The sequence below is a fragment of the Pseudophryne corroboree genome, chromosome 1, assembly GCF_028390025.1.
Source record: "Pseudophryne corroboree isolate aPseCor3 chromosome 1, aPseCor3.hap2, whole genome shotgun sequence".
In the NCBI taxonomy this organism is placed as follows: Eukaryota; Metazoa; Chordata; class Amphibia; order Anura; family Myobatrachidae; genus Pseudophryne; species Pseudophryne corroboree.
In genome coordinates, this window is record NC_086444.1 from 50,953,585 (window position 1) to 50,973,215 (window position 19,631).

At 49.4% G+C, this 19,631-nt stretch overlaps 1 protein-coding gene across 1 annotated transcript in view; it reads left to right on the forward strand.

Moving 5' to 3' along the window:
• ALPK2 (alpha kinase 2) overlaps nt 1–19,631 on the forward strand; it is a 199,705-nt gene that overhangs the window by 39,153 nt on the left and 140,921 nt on the right. Inside the window, exon 2 of the mRNA XM_063959467.1 lies at nt 9,269–10,744. Coding sequence (XP_063815537.1) covers nt 9,401–10,744 — 1,344 coding nt within the window. The 5' untranslated portion in view covers nt 9,269–9,400. The remainder of the gene's footprint in view (nt 1–9,268; nt 10,745–19,631) is intronic.

Below are 19,631 nucleotides of genomic sequence, written 5' to 3' on the forward strand. Positions count from 1 at the left end.
CGGCAGACCCCTTACTGATGAAGCTATTTGCTCCTGTACGGGAAGCATGAGAATTCTAACTATATGAAGTTACGTGTAATTGTCAGAGAAGTATCTTCATATAGTTAAAATTCTCATATTTCCTATAAAGGAGCAAAGTGCTTCATCAGTAAGGTGTCTGCTTCCAGTGTACTAGGTTGTGGGTTCTAATCCTGGGTGTGATACTTGTAAAATGTGTATCTACAGTGTAATAAAGAGGGTGTGATTTGTAACGTGCAGGGACCAGTGAGGAAGTCAGCCACTGAAAAGACAGCGACAGCTATCAATTAACTTAATTTAATGGTGTCACAGAATGGGAGGAGAGGTGCCCCCTTTCAGAGCAGGAGCCCGGCGGCAGATGACTCCGTTGCCTCCCAGAGTTCTGCCTCTGTCTAGTCGCTCCAGCGTGGCCCAGACGGCATTGGTTCTCAGACCTGCAGGGTCTCTCGATAGAGTGTCCTCTTCTACTTCCTCAATGCCCAGACCTCCTCGTTCAGGGCCCTTGTGTCTATCCGGACCTGGCCAGACTGGCTTTGACGGCGTGGCTCTTGAAGCTTCACTCCTGAGGGCCAAGGGATTCTCTGAGGCGGTTATTCAAACTATGTTGAAGGCCCGCAAACCGGCTTCTGCACGGATTTATTACAGGGTCTGGAACTCTTACTTCACATGGGCCCTCATTCCGAGTTGTTCACTCGCTAGCAGATTTTAGCAGCATTGCACACGCTAGGCCGCCGCCCTCTGGGAGTGTATCTTAGCATAGCAGAATTGCGAACGAAACATTAGCAGAATAGCGAATCGAAATTTCTTAGCAGTTTCTGAGTAGCTCCAGACCTACTCACACATAGCGATCAGTTCAGTCAGTTTTGTTCCTGGTTTGACGTCACAAACACACCCAGCGTTCGCCCAGACACTCCCCCGTTTCTCCAGACACTCCCGCGTTTTTCCCAGAAACGCCAGCGTTTTTCCGCACACTCCCATAAAACCGCCAGTTTCCGCCCAGAAACACCCACTTCTTGTCAATCACACTCCGATCACCAGAACGATGAAAAATCTTCGTTACGCCGTGAGTAAAATACCAAACTTTTGTACTAATTTACTTGGCGCAGGCGCACTGCGAACATTGCGCATGCGCAGTTTGAGACTAATCGCTCCGTAGCGGAAAAAAACTAACGAGCGAACAACTCGGAATCACCCCCATGGTGTGCTGCTAAGAATTATGATGCCTATTCGTTCAGAACTTCCAGGCTTTTGGCTTTTCTGCAACAAGACCTAGATTTAGGCCCTCGTCTGGCCTCCCTAAAGGTTCATATATCTGCCTTGTCGGTGTGGTTTCAGAGAAAAATTGCGTCTATGCCTGACGTACATTCTTTCACTCAGTGTGTTTTATGGATTCAGCCTCCCTATGTCCCTCCTATGGCTCCATGGGATCTGTCTGTTGTCTTTAATGCCCTACAAGAGTCTCCATTTGAACCTCTTGAGTCTGTGGACCTTAAATGCCTTACGCTTAAGTTTGTGTTTCTGCTGGCTATTGCCTCTGCTAGGAGGGTGTCGGACCAGTGCCTTGTCCTGTCGTCCACCCTTTTTGATTTTTCACTGTGACCGAGCAGTTCTTCGAACTCGCCCCGGTTATCTCCCTAAAGTGGTATCTTCTTTCCATCTTAACCAGGAGATTGTGGATCCGGCTTTTATCTCTTCTGGTTTGTCTTCCAAAGAACGATCTTTGGATGTGGTATGAGCTCTCCGTATATACGTGGAGAGGACTGCTTCCATCAGGAGGTCAGATACCCTGTTTGTACTTTTTGGTTTTCACAAACGTGGCTGGCCTGCGAATAAGCAAACCTTGGCCAGATGGATTAGAATGGTGATTGCACAAGCGTCCCCTCCCATGGGGAACTGCTGTAGGACATCCCCCAATGTATTCCCTGTGGAATCCCAGTGTACCCAGCTGCAGAAAAGGAGATTTATGGTAGACTTACCATGGTTAAGTCTCTTTCTGCGAGGTACATTGGTTCCACAGGGCGCCCACCCTGGCGCACTAAGCTTCTTTGGGCTTGTTTGGCATTAGCCGCTGGTCCCTTCTCCTGTCGTGAGAATGTGGGTCTATGTGACTAACATCTGCCGTCTCTTTTACCTGCTACTGCATTGGACTGGTTAACGAAACTGAGCTCCAGTGCCGGAGGCGGGGTTATAAAGGAGGCGGTGCAGTGCATCCTGGGAACCGTCAAAGCTTTAGCCTGTTGGTGCCTCGGATCAAGATCCAACTCTACACCCCGATGTATTCCCTGTGGAATCCAGTGTACCTCGCAGAAAGAGATTTAACCATGGTAAATCTACCATAAATCTCCTTATATAGAAGAGATTTTATTATAGCTGGATCAAGGCCAAAAGGAGCAACCACCTTTTTTATTTTCAGATTATTGGTCAGATTATTACAACCATTATATATATTTATGGCATCTGATTTGGGGATCTAACCTTTATTCCCTTTTCAGACAGAAACGTCTGAAATTCCCGGCTTTTTCCAGTGCCGGGTCGCTTTGCCGGACACAGCCTGATCCCTCTTTCACACAGGGAAGCAAATTACCAGTTGAAGCAGTTCTACTCGGTAATTTACTGATCAACATGGGTATTACTATTTCTTATGTGTGAAAGGGTCAACCCAGGTCAAAATTCTCCGACCCTGGTAAATTCCGTGGTCGAAGTCCCAGGGTTGTCCCTTTCACTCAGAAAACGATGCGGGTTGACCCATGCAAATTACCCTCTGTGTGAAAGGGGCATTATATGCCATTTGTTTTACAGCCTGATTAGCCCAGTCCCTTCTATCAGGACAAGCTATAGTACATGCTGCACCTCTGCAGACGCTGGCCTTCTTCATATGCAAAATCCAGAGCACTCGTTACAAAGGAGCACAGGACAACACAGAACATAGGGGGTCATTCCGACCCGATCGCACGCTGCACTTCTTCGTAGCGGTGCGATCGGATCGGAACTGCGCATGTTGCCGGGCAACGACGCCGGAAACGAGGAAAGCGGTTGCAGCGGCGACCGCAAGAAGATTGACAGGAGGAAGGCGTGTTGGGGCGTCAACTGACCGTTTACCGGGAGTGTTCCAGCAAACGCAGGCGTGTCCAGGCGTTTTGAGGGCGGAAGTCTGACGTCAAATCCGGGACCTGCATCGCTGGATCCGTCGCACAGGGTAAGTAAGTCTAGGGCTGGTCTTGTTTTACGTGAAACTTTTGTAGCATAGCAGGGCTGCACAAGCGATCGCAGCCCTGCTATGCTAAAATACACTCCCCCATAGGCGGCGTCAAGTTGATCACACGAGCAGCAAAAAGTTGCTACGTGCGATCAACTCGGAATGACCCCCATACACTTTATGTGTGTACGCTGTGGCTGATGTTCACACAAGTGAGCGATTATTGGCACACAGGTGCCACTGCAATCTCGCTCGCAATGGGCATATTATGGGAAAGTGACTGACGGGAAGGGGCAGTTTGGCGCTGTTAACAGGAAGTGGCTGCAAAAACGCAGTCATGTTTTGACCGTTTTTGGGGCTCATATGTACAAAAACATGGCATCTGTTTGGTGCTCGTCACCCCCCCCCCCCCCTCCCCCTTTATTAGCAGATTGGAGCACAGGGGGGCATATCACACTGACATACTGGGATTGGCCAGAATAAGGATAGGTGTCAAGAGCGTGTTGCTCTCTCACCTGTTCTTATAGCTGACATCCTTCTGCCGCTGGTGTCTTCCTTTCATTTGCTGCTAGGCCAGGTCACACTGTGAACACCCGAGGGTGGCACGTTCTTTCCCCAGCCAGCCAGTCATTTAATCAATAAGCCTATTTCTGCTCCAGCAATCCCTGACAAATATATCATTTACTGTCACATGTAATTAATGTGCCGTTTACTCCCAACCAGCCCTGACAGTGAATTTATAATATTCCCAGTAACACTGCTAATTATCATCCCCCAAATAACAGGCCCACATAACCTCAATTCCACTCACCAGCCATCACATAACCTTAAACCCTCCTCATGACATTAGCTCTCACCACCAGCTCCTCATAACATTAATGATCCCTAGCAGTATATTAGTAACTAAGTGCTTCATCGCGCCCTACGGGCGCTCTTCACACCGTCGCAAGGGGCTACGCCCCCTTAACCCTTGCATGCCTTTCTGGGGTTTAATATTTGTATTATATGGAGTATTACCTGCATTCCTTTGTTAGTGGTTAAATATTGCACAATGAAAGGGCGTGCGATGGTGAAGGAGGCGCAGCCCCTTGCGACGGCGTGAACAGCACCTGCAGGGCACGATGTACAGAATGTAGCGGGTGCGGGGGGGACTGCGGATGGTGTCTGTAGATGCTGCGGGTGGAGGGGAGGCAGAAGTGGGGGTGGGGCCCGGATGGGGAAGGTTCGGGAGGTGCTGCGCGTGGGGGAGGGGCAGAGGAGTGGGGGATGCAGATGGGGGAGGGGTCCGGAGGCACTGCAGGTGGGGGAGGGGCAGGGGTGCCACGGGTGGGAGAGGGGCAGGTGTGGGGATGTTGTGGATGGGTGAAGGGTTCCGGAGGTGCTGTGGGATGGGTGTGCCGGGGGTTGGGTAGGGGACCGCAGGCACCATGGGTAGGGTAGGGGCAGGTACGGGTGTTGCGGCGGATGGGAAAGGAGGTCCGGAGGTGGAGGGGCAGGTGCGGGGGTGCCATTGGTGGGGGAGGGGTGGGTGAGGGGGGGACCGCTGATGGAGGAGGGTGTCTGCAGATGCTGCGGGTGGAGGGGAGCAGGTGTGGGGGGAGACGTATAAGGGGGGTGAATGGTGGAAGGGGCCTGGAGGTGCTGTGGGTGGTGAAGGGGTGGAGGAGTGGGAGCCACGGGTGGTGTAGGGGGTCTGGAGGCATAGCATGTGGGGGAGGGGTGGAGTGCCGCATGTGGTGGAGGGGAAGGTGCGGAGGTGTAGTGCATTGGGGAGAGGTCTGGAGGCGCTGCGGGTACTGTACATGCCATAAAAGGTAGTTGGAGGGTATGCAGTAACAGGGCCAGGACAGGGGTGACAGGGTCAGTACAGGGTTGACGGGGCCAGGACAGGGGTGACGGTGCCAGGACAGGGGTGACGGGGCCAGGACAGGGGTGACGGGGCCAGGACAGGGGTGACAGGGCCAGGACAGAAATGATAGGGACAGGATAGGGGTGACAGGGCCAGGGTAGGGGCGGCAGGACCAGGACAGGGGTGACGGGGCCAGTATAGGGTTGACAGGGCAAGCACAGGGGTGACAGGGCCAGGATAGGGGTAACAGGGCCAGTATAAGGGTGACAGGGCCAGGATAAGGGTGAAAGGGCCAGGATAAGGGTGAAAGGGCCAGAATAAGGGTGGCAGGGCAAGGCCAGGGGTGACAGGGACATGACAGAACACAGGGCACGGGAGAGATTGGTATTAGGGACAAAACAGTGGTGACAGACAGATGTGTCTTACCGGAGTCACTGCTGCTGGCTGCTGCTGTTCCATTCCAACCTGTTGGGATCTGCTGCTGCTGGAGACTTGGCATGGCTGACTCTCTCAGGCTGGAGTCCTGCTTTCTCTGCCAGTCCGCATCCCTCCCCCCCTCCTCAGTCACACACCGCAGACCTCGCGCAGCTGCCGGGCACTGTGGTAAGGTGAGACTGGAAATGACTGGTTAGCCCCCAGGAGATGCTGCGGCTGGAGGGAGGAGGGGGTCATAGCATGCACGTGGCGCGGACCTCACGGCTTCCGGGCACTGTGGTAAGGGGAGACTGGGAGTGACTGGTTAGCTCCCAGGAGACGCTGCGGCTGGAGGGAGGAGTGGGTCAGAGCCTGCAAGCAGCTCGGATTTCTGCAGCGCTACCCGCCAGCTAAAGTGTGTGAATGAGCTGGGCGCACTCCACTGCGGGTGGCAGCGCTGCAGCTAGCGGTGGGGTTGCCGGGGCTGGAGATAACAGAGGCAGTATGGAACCTGCACAGCGGCAGGTGCCCCACCAAACTGCAGCTAAGAAGCGTGGAGTGTGTCAGAAAGTGACGCTCCTCCGCACCAGAGAGACCCTGCTGAGTATGCCGATGTGGGGGGTCAAGCACACAGTGAGCCGGTGCCCGTCTGTCTGTATGACATACCCCTCACACACCCCCATACCTCCCAAATGTCCCGATTTTCGCGGGACAGTCCAATTTTTTGGGGTCTGTCCCGCTGTCCCACCCGCGGGTCGCAGTGTCCGGCGGTGGGGGGGGGGGGGGCAGTTGGAAAGCTCCTGTACTCGCTGTTCTGCTTAGCAGAGCAGCGGTGAATAGTGGAGACAGAGGGAGAGGGGGCATCAGGGGGTACGGATTACGGGGGGGGTTCCAGCAGCAGAGCCGGATTAAGGTGGGGGGGGGGGGGGTGGCCAGGGGATACGTACCGTTGGCCCCACAGTTTTAGGGGGCCCCCCGGCTGGAGTAGCTCTGTCCCAGCTCAGAAGCTCCCCCCGTCCTGCCAGCAACAGCGGCAGCATTGTGCTACAGTCAGCACACGCTGCTGCATATTGGCAGGTCTGTGGTGTTGCAGGGAGGCAGCAGTCTCCCTGCTTTCTTCTCCCTGTGTGGGTGTGTAGGGGGAGCGACCACGTCTGCTGGATTTAGCCCTAGCTGAGGGGCCAAAATCCCATAAAAAAAATAAAAATAAAAATCGGAATTTGCATAAGGGGGCGTGGCCGCGCGGGCCGCGATTAGGCCACGCCCCCAACCCACAGCAGGCACAGCAATGAGATAGGGCTCCCCTGTCTCAAGTGCCCTGTGCCCCCCGGACTCATAATCAGCCCCTGGGGGCATGCCAGCAGCTCACAGAGCGCTGGGCCAGCCCCCTCACTGACGAAAACGGGGGCCCTCCCGTGAAGCCACGCCCCCTTTTCGCCGAGTGTGTTTCCCTCCTTCTGCCTGGAGAAAGCTCCTGCAGAAAGCTGGGAGGTATGCACCCCTGCCTGTGACATGCCCAATGCCCATGCTATCTGCTTCTGCTCCTAGTCTCCTGTAGATTTGGCCAGATCTCTGTGACTCATTTGAATAACTCCGCCCACTGTTGTGACTCCGCCCAGCGTTAGCAAATGAATCACAAGGTCACAGAATAGGGCTATTATATAGGAGATACCCAGACACACAGTAACTTTCTCTGTACAACGCTGCATGCTGGCTCCTCTGTGTACCTTCTGCAAGATGAAGGAAAACGCTGAGATTCAAGCATATTTGTATGTAAATCCCAGTGTTTCATTCTGAATCTGTTCACCACATAAGGGGGCTGATTGTGAGTCTGACACGGATACAGTATGTGTTCATCTTTTGCTGATGTAGTGTGTGTGACTTCATGCAAATACCGCAACAAGACCTCTCCTGGTGTACATCCATGCGTCCTTGTGTGCAAGGACTGAGACGGACACTTTTACCGTCTGCAAACGCTGTAATATCGCTCGGTGCATATTTATACATTTACATGTTCCGTATCATCGAAACTTGCAACAGCGCCTTGCTAGGTGCAGATTTTCCATCAAAGTATGGCCTCCATTGTGTGCGATTAAGTGCCGCAGCTCACAATCATGTGTCTCACTTGCAACTGTGTCTCTGTGCATACACACCATGGCACATTTTAGCAACAGAGACATGCAGTTGAAAACTGGTGAATCAGGGCTATCAACAGCGGAGACGGGCCTGGGTACTGAGGTGGGCGTGGCATGACCCCCCTCAAAAAATTGAAGTAACACGGCATAGTGCGCTGCAAAGGGGGACATTTGCTGAGCTCCGGTCACTATGGACTTAGAGGTGGTAGTGCGATCTGATTGGTCCACTGTGTCATACATCCCCTGCGCAGGTCCATGCCGTTGTGAGGGGTTAGGTGATTTTTGAATCTTAATACACCAACCAAAAGGGACATTTCCATAACGCTTAGAAAAATGTGCAAATTGAAAGACATTTTTTATAACCAACTAAGGGGTCTATTTACTACTCCTTGGATGGAGATAAAGTGGCTGGAGATAAAGTACCAGCCAATCAGCTCCTAACTGTCATTTTTCAAACCCGGCCTGTGACATGCCAGTTAGATGCTGATTGGCTGGGAATTTACCTCATAATTGCCTACCCCTCCGGAAAGGCCGGGAGGCTTCCAAAAATCGGGTGGCCCTCCCAGCCCGCCGGAAAGCTGGGCAAGTGTCCCGCTTTTGCTGGCAGACCCCGCACTCGTCCGCCTACAGCAGAGAACAGGTGGGCGGTCCGTGGGGGATACGTCATTTGCGTCATCGTAGCTCCACCCCACGCTGTACAGTGCCTGTTTTCTCGGCACTGTCTAGCAGGCTACGACTATGGTGCCACGCCCCCTGATTGCTCACTTTCCCTGTCAGCCACGCCCACAGACTGCCCACATTGCCACTGGACACGCCCCCATTAGCCTACCACGCTGCAGCCTCCCGGAGGATGGTGCAGCCAGGTAGGCAACTATGCTTTATCTCCGTCCACTTTATCTCCGCCTAAGGCTTAGTAAATAGTCCCCTAAATATTTAAAACGAGTGCAAAAAGATTCCTGGCAAGTGAACCAAAAATAAACAAATTGTGGAATTGCGATTAAAATGTTTTTATAATATCAATAAAGCCGCTTGGAGTTGAGTTCCAATATTTACAATGAATTAGAATCTCCAGAAAAATATATATTTAAAAGGGAAACTACAGGATGTATTTTTGCAAAAATTAAATGAATATTTTTCAGTTTTTGATGAGCGTGTTTTGACACTTTCTGCTTACCAATGTTTCTAATGATATATGGATTCAGTATGGGATCCTGACAGTCATAAGACCGACGCCGGAAACCCCGACAGGCGGGATCCCAACAGCGAGCGCAGCATGTCCCCTCGTGGGCCCGCCACGCTTCAGGCCCGGTACTAATTTATTCCCCGTTAGAGGGTGGTGTGGACCCCCCTTCCACCGAGTGGGGATTCTGGGCCCCGGTCGGGATTCCAACAGCCAGGTTTCCCTTGGCTGACGGTATTCCAGCGTCGGTATCCTGACCGCCGGAATCCCGACAGCCGGGAAACTAACTGCTTCCCATATATATTAAAACTTTTTTTTATAAGAGCAGTTCCACAATTTATTATTTTTGAATGTTTCCTGAGAAAGCTATTATACCATTAAAACACAGGACACAACTCAAGTGAAGCACATATTTATTCTTCGTAATTTCGTAATCTTTTGTCTTTTTCAAAAAAGTTTTTCTTTTTTATTTAAAGGAAAACCTAAAAGGTATACAGAACAGCAGTCAAGTTTGCCAAGAGAGACTTTACCAAGAGAGACTTTAAAGAATAAGTCATAAAATCAAATTAGTTTCATGCATCTAATTTCCTGACAGAGTTTGAAGGCTGATGGATGAGGATACTTCCGTAATTAGGCCCAGTGATGATGATTCACGAAACTGTGAACCTTATGTAGAACCCTTCATGACGGTCAGAGGTCTGGCATTTCTTTACACGCAAATATCAACTGACCAGGGCTCAGCAGACGACACCGAGTCTGACCACAGAGAAAACGATCGGTGTGTACCTACCTTGGATGGTGATGAAAGTCTTTTAATTGTAGAGGAAGGAGATCTTCTTACAGAACATTCCAAAGTGCACTTCGGCCCTGAAAACACACACTGTCTTTTAAGCAATGGAAAAAGGAACGGGTGTAAGAATGGTGACTCCAGATGGCCTGCCGGAGCTTCACAGGACAGCTTCAGGTGCCACACCAGTAACATCCATCATCTGTACTGCACGTGGCATGGCGCTAAATATTGCTGTAGGGCTGACGAGTCAAACTCTGGTAATAAATGGACTACAGGAGAGGACAATTTTGACAATTGTCTCAACTATTTGGAATGCTCTGATGTCATGAAGTATGGTGTGAATGGAATCTGGCACACTGCTTTGCTAGGCAGTGACCCGGTCTTTTTACTGGAAAGTGACCAGGATGATGAGACGAAAGTAAGCCTGGATTCCCTACATGAGCGTGATCCACTCCTGAGTGATGTGACTTGTGTGGATGGGGCATCGGATTACAATGCTTTAACTGGCCTCTGTATCAGTCACTCAGAGCCACCAGCAGTAAATGGAAAGGGAGACCTCTCCAGGGACAATCCGAAAGCTCTGCAACCAGAGATGGTGATTATTGTGGGGCATCAGCAGGACAACGCTTCCAGCCTGAAAAGACAGGAGAGATGTAGCCTTCCTCTAGCTACTGCAGCCATCCAGAATGACCAGGCTGGGATTGAGGAGGAGAGTGTGGAGTATAGGCCGGCAGGGGATATTTCCGCACGTACTAAACAGAGCCATAGCAGTTCTTTCATGGAAATGTATCTTGCAACCCTGTTAGATACCTCAGTCGAAGATCTGATCACAATGACTGATGAATCCACAGCCAATTCTTTCATGTATGATGCCTGTCCGGACGACAAGGATATCGAGGTCGGAAAAGGGAGATTGGAGCTGCAAGCTGACTTGATTAATGAGGAAGACTCTGGAATTCCCGCAGAACAGCTGCAAGAACAGGGAGCCAACCCATTGTCTTTGAAGAGTGTATCTGACCCGAGTGCAAACAGTAACAACAGCACAAAACTCCACGAGGAGGAACAATACCTGGGGGATGGGACAGGTGGAGGAAGAGAAGATTCTCACATTGCTATGGAATGTATAGATGGGATGCACAACTCTACAACGGATCATATAGAGGTAACTATTCCCTGGCTGCTGGCAGTGATATTGTGTTTTATAAGATTACAGTGTGTGCGTAGCTGTGTTCCTGAGTGAGTGTGTGTGTGTCTCTGTGTGTATGTGGGTACAGTAGCTGTGTGTATGCGTCTTTGCTGGTCGAAGATCTAGGAATTCCCAAGATGCCAATGAGGCTATAAATTGAGTGACAGCTACTGCTGTGTAGATAATCCATGTGAAAATAAAAACCCCACTCGGATAAACAGCGAGCGTTCCTAATTTTAGAAAAAGACTAATAACAGCTGGATAAACTAGCGGAGTTTGGGACAGCTGTATAAAGAAATGTGATCTGTACCTGTCCTGGCTACGCAGAGCACACGTTATTAACCCCTTCACCACACCACAATCATTCCTGGCCACAATTCACATTGGCTGCAACTATGAGTAGATGAGGATCTCTGATAGGGACTTTTTCAAATAATAAATGTCAATATTCTCACTCGGTGAGAGAATTCAACAAGGTTCATTATAAGAAAATGTAAAAAGTACTTTCAAACTGGATTCTGTAGTCCTGAAGGCAAAAAGTTGCTGTCTGTATTCCTTTTATGCCAGATACCTCCCGTAACAATATTCACACCAACCGGTTCCTTTGTATATGAACCTCTTTGCCTTTAACTACTTAAGTGATGATTTTTCCCCTCAAAACTGTTCTTAAATTGTTTAACAAAAAAAAAATTTTTTTTCGTTTAATATGTTTTACAAAGTAAAAAATAAATAAATATTTAAAGAATATAAAATGTACATCTGCAGAGCGGATCCCCTCGTCAAAAACTGGGGGACAGAGTGGGACGGCACGGTCACATGCAATCGCAGCACAGCGACCAGAGTCACAGTCTGGGATCAAACATCGCAACCATCGGTGGTGGTGGTCATCTGCGACGGCCAGCTGAGTAAGCCTCAGCTTACTCAGGCCGGCTGTCGCAGGGTGGCTTGCAAGGCCAAGGAAACTGCGTCTCGTAACGCAGTCCTTGGCCTCGCCACTAGCGAAAAATGGGGGGCCCTGTTTCCGGCAACGGCGGCCACCCCCGTCCATCCACCGAATGACTGACAGGCAGAGGCGTTTGCAAAACTGTGATGCGATCGCAGGACCCGTTCTGGCAATGCGCAGTTTCCCTGTTATCAGGAAACTTTTTTCGTTTGTTTTGGCCCCCTTGAGGCCTTTGACAAACATGTTGGGCCGAAACAGTCAGTATCTTTACTGTTCAAATCTCAGTTTATTAAATATGCATTAAAAATGAAAAGGTTTATCCCTTAACCTTCCCATCAATTGTCACAAAGATGTCAACATATATATCCAGTGTCGGACTGGAGCATGAAGGGCCCACCGGGGGTATGCAGTGGTAGAGGCCCATGATTAGAGGTGTGGCCAGCCTCTAAAGGGGGTGTGGTCAGCCACCACAGAGGTTTGGCTAACCATTATAGAGTACCTGGTCTGGACTCCTTGATAATTTATATAGGGGGTAATTCCAAGTTGATCGCAGCAGGAAATTTTTTAGCAGTTGGTCAAAACCATGTGCACTGCAGGGGAGGCAGATATAACATGTGCAGAGAGAGATAGATTTGGGTGGGTTATTTTATTTCTGTGCAGGGTAAATACTGGCTGCTTTATTTTTATACTGCAATTTAGATTGCAGATTGAACTCACCCCACCCAAATCTAACTCTCTCTGCACATGTTATATCTGCCCCTCCTGCAGTGCACATGGTTTTTCCCAATTGCTAACAGAATTCCTGCTGCGATCAACTTGGAATTACCCCCATAGTAATTAATGTGCATGCATGATAATGTGCCAGATTAATGACAGCAATGTACTGTAGAGAATACATCATAATCCTGTGCAGTATAAGGTAACATATGTATAATATATAAATCAAGTGCACAGTCTAGAACCTGATCCCTAGAGGAGGAGGGCCCCACAGGCAGTGGGGCCTACCGGTGGTTTCCCCTGTACCCCGGTGGGCCAGTCCGAGCCTGTATGTATCCAATGCCTAGTTATAAAAATCTGTCCAATTTGCACGCACGCATACATAAAAATCCTGGTTCCAGTATGAATGGTCGACAATGTTAAGGTCGACACTTATTAGGTCGACCACTATTGATCGACATTAACATGGTCGACATGGGCAAATGGTCGACACATGAAAGGGTCGACATGAGTTTTTTTTACTTTTTTGTGTCGTTTTCTGCGTAAAGTGATGGGGAACCCCAATTAGTGCACCGTGTCCCCTCGCATGGCGAGCAAACTTCGGGCAAGGTGCCTCGCTCCGCTACTGCTGCGCTCGGCACAGGTTACCGTTCCCAATTGTAGTCCACGTGGATCGTAAAGTATGAAAAAACCAAAAAAGAATAAAAAAAAAAACCTCATGTCAACCTTTTCACGTATTGACCTTTCATGCGGCGACCATTTTCATGCGTCGACCATTTGTCCATGTCGACCATGCCAATGTCGACCAATAGTGGTCGACAGAATGAGTGTCGACCTTAACATTGTCGACCATCTGAACGGATACCAAAAATCCCAGCTCTGTTTATAACTGCAGAGTCTCTTAAATAACGTAAGAGCCTATAGGACAGATGACCAAGGGGGAGATTTATCAAACCTTGAAGAAAGATAATGTTCCAACCAATGGGCTTCTAACAGCCATGTTACAGGCTGTATTTGGAAAATGACAGGAGCTGATTGGTTGGTACTTTATCTCTCTCCGCTTTATCTCCAAAAGACATGTGTCGTGGGAGGGCTGTCAAGGTTTAGATTTAGGCTGCGTAGAGGGGGGTTTAGGGCTAGGCACCAACCATGGAGGGTTAGGGTTAGGCTGCAGGGGGAGGGGGGGTTATATTTAGGTTGCGGAAAGGAGAGGTTAGGTTCAGGTGCCACTGGGAAGTGTTAGGGCTCAGTTGCGGGGGAGGGAGGATTACATTTACGCTGCCAGTAGGGAGAGTTAGGGTTAGTGGGCATTTGGGGGAAGGTAAGTATACTTACCTCTCCCTTTCGGGATTCACACTATTGGGATGCCGCTGTCGGTATTCTGACCGCCGCCTCCCCGACCGCCGGCATATTCTACCCAACACATTTTCAAGTGTGAGTGAGCATAGAGGGGTATGAAGCCAGACACAAGAGTTTGTTCAATCTGTCCTAGAGGAACAGGGGTTACACAGGCCAGTCCTGTTCTGCGTGACCGTGGCTGCCAGGACAGGAAGATTGTCCCTAGGGTAACCATGGAGTCATCTATAAAGGCCACTCTATTTTTTTCTGTCTGGGTGGACATGCGCGGTTAGGACATAGCTGAATTGTACCCCATTATGGGGGGAATTCATTGAGGGCAGGAAAATGTAAAAATAACCCCTCGGTGCGGGACTGGGTTTTTCCCGCAGCCACAGGGTTTTGGTATGTAATTGCGTGACTGGAAAGGGAACGCAGTGATTACTAAAGAAATGACTGCATATTTCTTTACCACCCAACCCCCAACCCCCCCCCCTCCCCCCCCCCCCCCCCTCCCCCCCCCCCCCCCCCCCCCCTCCCGAGCAAGTCAGATTTTTCCTAAAATCATTACGTTTAGGAAAAATCAGTAGTGCACATACCTGCGGCAATCCAAAATTGCATAGTTGGGTTTTTTACCTTGCTAAGCGGCCTATTTATCACCATCCGCATCCAAGGATGTGAGGTAATAAAATCGCCCATAATTGCACTGTGATAATTAAGTACATCGCAGGGATGCATCAATTATTGTATGCTCTGTCCCTGCGATGACACTCCGCAGCATCATTTTTCCTGAAAATACCTCGATGTCCTGCTGCGTGTGTGCCGCTACCGCCGCCGGTTCAAACCCCCCTCCCCCTTCGTCGCGACTACTGTCCATTATAAGTATGGGGAATGCGATGTGGGTTACAAAAAAAATTACAATTAAAGGGTTTGGAGCAGTTTATCACGAAATCTGCTCCAAATGCCCTTTAATACATTGGAGTGATACTAAAATAATGTGAAAAGGGTGTTTAGTAAAGATAATGATAATAAATGTGCCTCTAAACCTTGCTCCTAATTGAATCCCCCCCTATGTTTCTAAGCTTGGGAGGCTCATTTCACCTTTGCTAGCTAAGCAAGTTTGCCATTCCATGGGACATAGGATAAAAACTAACTTCCTGTACAAAACATATTTATCTTGTACTAGTTGTTCTACCCGTTCTTCGCACGAGAGTTTCATGGTTGTAAATATAAATGAGTGTCAAAAATGTGGTAAATCTATAGAGATGTAAATCTGAGATGTGTTAATGTAAGTAAATATTAATCCATGGTTCTTGGCGTTCCCCGAGGAGCATGCGTAGCAGATACGGTAAAAAGTGACAGGACTATTTTTGTTGTTTATTAAATTCTACACACTGGAGGTGCAATCCAAATTTAGATCCGATTTTCTGTTTGGGTGTTATCGTTCACGCAACACAAGCCACGCATCGGTAATGACGTCATTATGTCAATCCCTTTTCATTCCCGTAGGGGATGTAGTTTTCCTATTTCCCACCTACAGAATACCTACGTTTAATTTCAGCTTCCTAACATGTCGGGAAGTAAGAGAATTAGTGATGAGTCAGTCAGTCAGTGAGCAAGCGAGTGCTTTCGCGTATATATAGGTATATAGATAAATAATACAAATGGTTGTGAAAAGTTACACATCCCATGATAAATATACATAATATAACCAGTAGGAGACAGACTGAGCTTTCTAAGCGCACATTCTCCCACCTCATGGTTAGATACCTGTCTCTGCTTGCTGGCAGCTGATACACACACTAAACCACCAACCTGTTACATGCTCCCCAGCAAGGAAGGTGATTGCAACATTTGTGATTAAGCAGCGAACCACCCGTCTGAAGTTTTTTTTTCCCCTTTCCCCCCCCAAAATCATGTTCTGGACAGGGACGGCATATCAACAACATGTCTGAGGAGAGCGAGCATGTGCTTCCTATTTTCAGCAAATAAAGCGCTTTTACCCAGATACTTTGTATCTTAGTACGATCGTTGCTCTTTAATACCCTAATAGTGTTCACGCTGGGCTGTTTTAGCAGGGTGCCGCCATCTGCCTGATTTTTAAACTGCAAAATGCGTCCTGCCCTTTTAGCGGCGCCCTGCTGAAACAGCCTGCCGGTTGCGTGCTGCCGCCACATGCATAGATGCAGCGTCTATTCACATTAAGGGGAGAACTTGGGGAAGCCCCGCACCTCTGTAAATGCTGGGCATGCCCCTAATATGTGATGCCAACAGTGATGGGGGTGCGCCACCCCAATAGTGATGCTGAGGGGCCATGCCTCCTTTTCGGAGGCGCGTGCGATGATACTGTGCCCACATCCTCAGCGCCCTGCCCTGTCTGCATCCTAGCGTGAACACTACTTAATACGCATTGTTGCATTTACAGAACCTGTGATCACCGCCGGTCTGCTCCGCACAGCAGCCGATGATCACTGAACAGCATGCGCACAGCATTTTACAGCGCAGGAAGGTGATCCGGGGGGCTGCCCAGCTGTTCAAGGAGTGCTGGGCACGCCCCCCAAAATGACAAAAATTGAGGTCGTTCAACGAGATCCCACCCCCTCCACCAGAGGCCCTGCCCCCTTTTCACCCAGATGCAGATCAAGTACCTTCTGAGGTTGGGAGGTATGCTGACAACATCGAGTTGATTCCCACCACATGCTTTTATGATAATGGCTGACCCAGCAGGAAGGTGCTGATGCACCAAAACAGCAGTCTGGGCTGCCTGCTACATATACTCTATGCTGGAGAATGTATGTCTGATAAGTATTCAATGGACTTATCTGCTGCTGTCGCATTTTGCACTATGGGGGTAATTCAGATCACTGGGCTGCATTTTTTTGCTGTCCTGCGATCAGGTAGTCGCCACCTACAGGAGGAGGGGGAATTCACTGTGCAAGTCTGCGTTCCAAATATTGATTTATGTCACTAACCTGATTTGGGAGTGTTGTGGACTCGGGGCTTCTTCCGATGACCGGGAAGAGGAACCGCTACTGGGTCGCAGTAGAGATGGCCGGATGTAGGTCTTCCTCATGCAGGATTAAGACGGCAGGCAGGAAGCACGGAAGAATTCTTGAAGGTTTCCTGAAAGACAAGACTTGTAGAAATACTGAATACTGAGGTACTGAGGTGTTGGAGGCACTGTGGTATTGGAGGCACTGTGGTGTTGGAGGCACAAAGGTGCTTGTAGGCACGGAGGTGCTTGGAGGCACGGAGGTGCTTGGAGGCACAGGATGCTTTGGAGGCACAGAGGTGCTTGGAGGCACGGAGGTGCTTGGAGGCACAGGGTGCTTGGAGGCACGAGGTGCTTGGAGGCACGAGGTGCTTGGAGGCACGGAGGTGCTTGGAGGCATGAGGTACTTGGAGGCACGGAGGTGCTTGGAGGCACGAGGTGCTTGGAGGCACGAGGTGCTTGGAGGCACGGAGGTGCTTGGAGGCACAGGATGCTTTGGAGGCACGGAGGTGCTTGGAGGCACGGAGGTGCTTGGAGGCACAGGATGCTTTGGAGGCACGGAGGTGCTTGGAGGCACGGAGGTGCTTGGAGGCACGAGGTGCTTGGAGGCACGGAGGTGCTTGGAGGCACAGGATGCTTTGGAGGCACGGAGGTGCTTGGAAGCACGGAGATCACAGGAACGTGGGAGCTCTGGAATCACAGCTTCTGTGGGAGAAACGAAAATACTCAGGCACCGGATCTCTGCCCGGCGTCTGGTTTTGAATTCCCCGCCCTTGCCTGATTGGCGGAGCAGGCAGGTGACGTCAGTCCTGCTCCGCCTCCTTGACCTCACTATGATGGCGGCGCCCTCGCTCCGGGAAGCCGCCGGAGGAACGCGCCGACCCGCCGCTGGAACCGGAGATCGCCGGGAGAAGAGAGGCGCCGGGCAGACCAGGTCACCCGCAGGGACAAGCGCGGCCGCCGCTGCCCGCGGTGAGTGACAATTTAATTTAGATTTCTCCTCTGTCCTCAAGTCACACTAATGCCGAGTATACACTAATTGATCCGTCTTAAAATATATAGTTCTAATGTGGATTGGAACGATATATCGAGCGGATCATAGTGTGTACGCCCCGATTGCCCATTCCTGGCGGTCATTCATTGCTTTGTCCCATCTGTTGTGCTGAACAGCAGATGGGCATATGCAATGAACAATGCCATGCTGCTAAATGCTGTGCATCATGCAATGCGTACGGACAACGTGATGTATTGTGCCAACTTTGAGTACACACATCATTCAGTTTGTACCCAGCTTTTTAGTGCAGGTTTGAGTTATATCCATGCTTGAGCACAGATGGTTAAATCAAAATAACTGAGGTACTAATTGATTCACCTGTGCTCAAGTATGGTTATCCTTAAAACCTGGACTGTTAGTGAGTCTTGAGGACCATGGTTGGGAACCCCTGTGCTAGGGAGGTGTGGTGCCTTTGTAGCCAATGGGTATTCATATACCATTTTGCATACCTCCCAGCATTTCTGGATTGGTGCTCCAGACTACTGCCAAAAAAAGGGTCGTTGCCTATGTGAAATGGGGCGTGGCTTCACAGGAGTGTCACATCGCAAGCCATGCACAGAGCCGGCCCTAACCAATATGATGCCCTAGGCAAGATTTTGGCTGGTGCCCCCTAGCACCACCGCTGATTCTGCTTCTGACCTTGCACCTCTTTCCCAGCACCATCACCCCTCACCTATAGCAGTCCTTGTACCCCCTATATTTTAAATAGGAACAGTTCGCACATTTGACGCACAGCCCAAAAAGGGGCATCTTCTTGCAGGGAAGGGGCATGGCCACACAATAGTAACCCCAATTCCAATTACGCCACACAGTACTGCAACTTTATTCACATTTTATTTTGCGATAGTGTCCATAATTCATATTACATCCCACAGTAGTATCACTTTACCTTATAAACGTTACTCCTCACAGTAGAGCCCCTTATTCACATTACATCACACTGAATTGCTCCTTATTCACATTACACCACACCCTATTGCTCTTTATTCACATTAGACGACACAGTAGTGCCCTTTCTACATGCAGCACCACATAGTAGAGCATCTTATGCACATAATGCCACACATTAGTAATGTATTTATACACAATTCCACACAGTAATGCCCCTTACACATATGAGACACATTAATGTCCTTATAAACATAATGCACCTTACACATTGACAACCTTTATTAATGCCCTTTTACACATAATGTCCCTTACACATATGCCGCACATTATTAATGCCCTTATACATATAATGACACACATAGTGCCCCCTACACATTTGCTGCACATTATTAGTGCCCTTATACACATAATGACACACATACAGTAGTACCCTGTTACACATATGCCGCACATTATTAATGCCTTTATACACATAATGACACACATAGTGGCCCTTTACACATATGTTGCACATTATTAATGCATTTTTACATGACACACATAATGCTCCTTACACATATTCCAAACACTACTGCACAACCAACCCACTCACATGCACACAGCACTCACACTGCCACTAACACTGTGACCTCTGCTTCTGCTTGGATACAGATGTGTCCTCATAAATCTTGCATCAATGCTAACGTCGGGCACCTTTTTTTAAATTGAAAATGCATCTTATTTACATTACTATGTGGCTAGGATGCACAAGCAGCTTCTGCTGATTAAAATGATATGCAGCATGCCTATATACTGTGTGAGAATGTGGCTGTATCTGCATATGAAATGCTACATACAGAATATAGGCATGCCGCATATCATTTTAATCAGCAGAAGCTGCTGGTGCCCCTAGGCATATCAAATGCCCTAGGCAATTGCCTAGTTTGCCTAT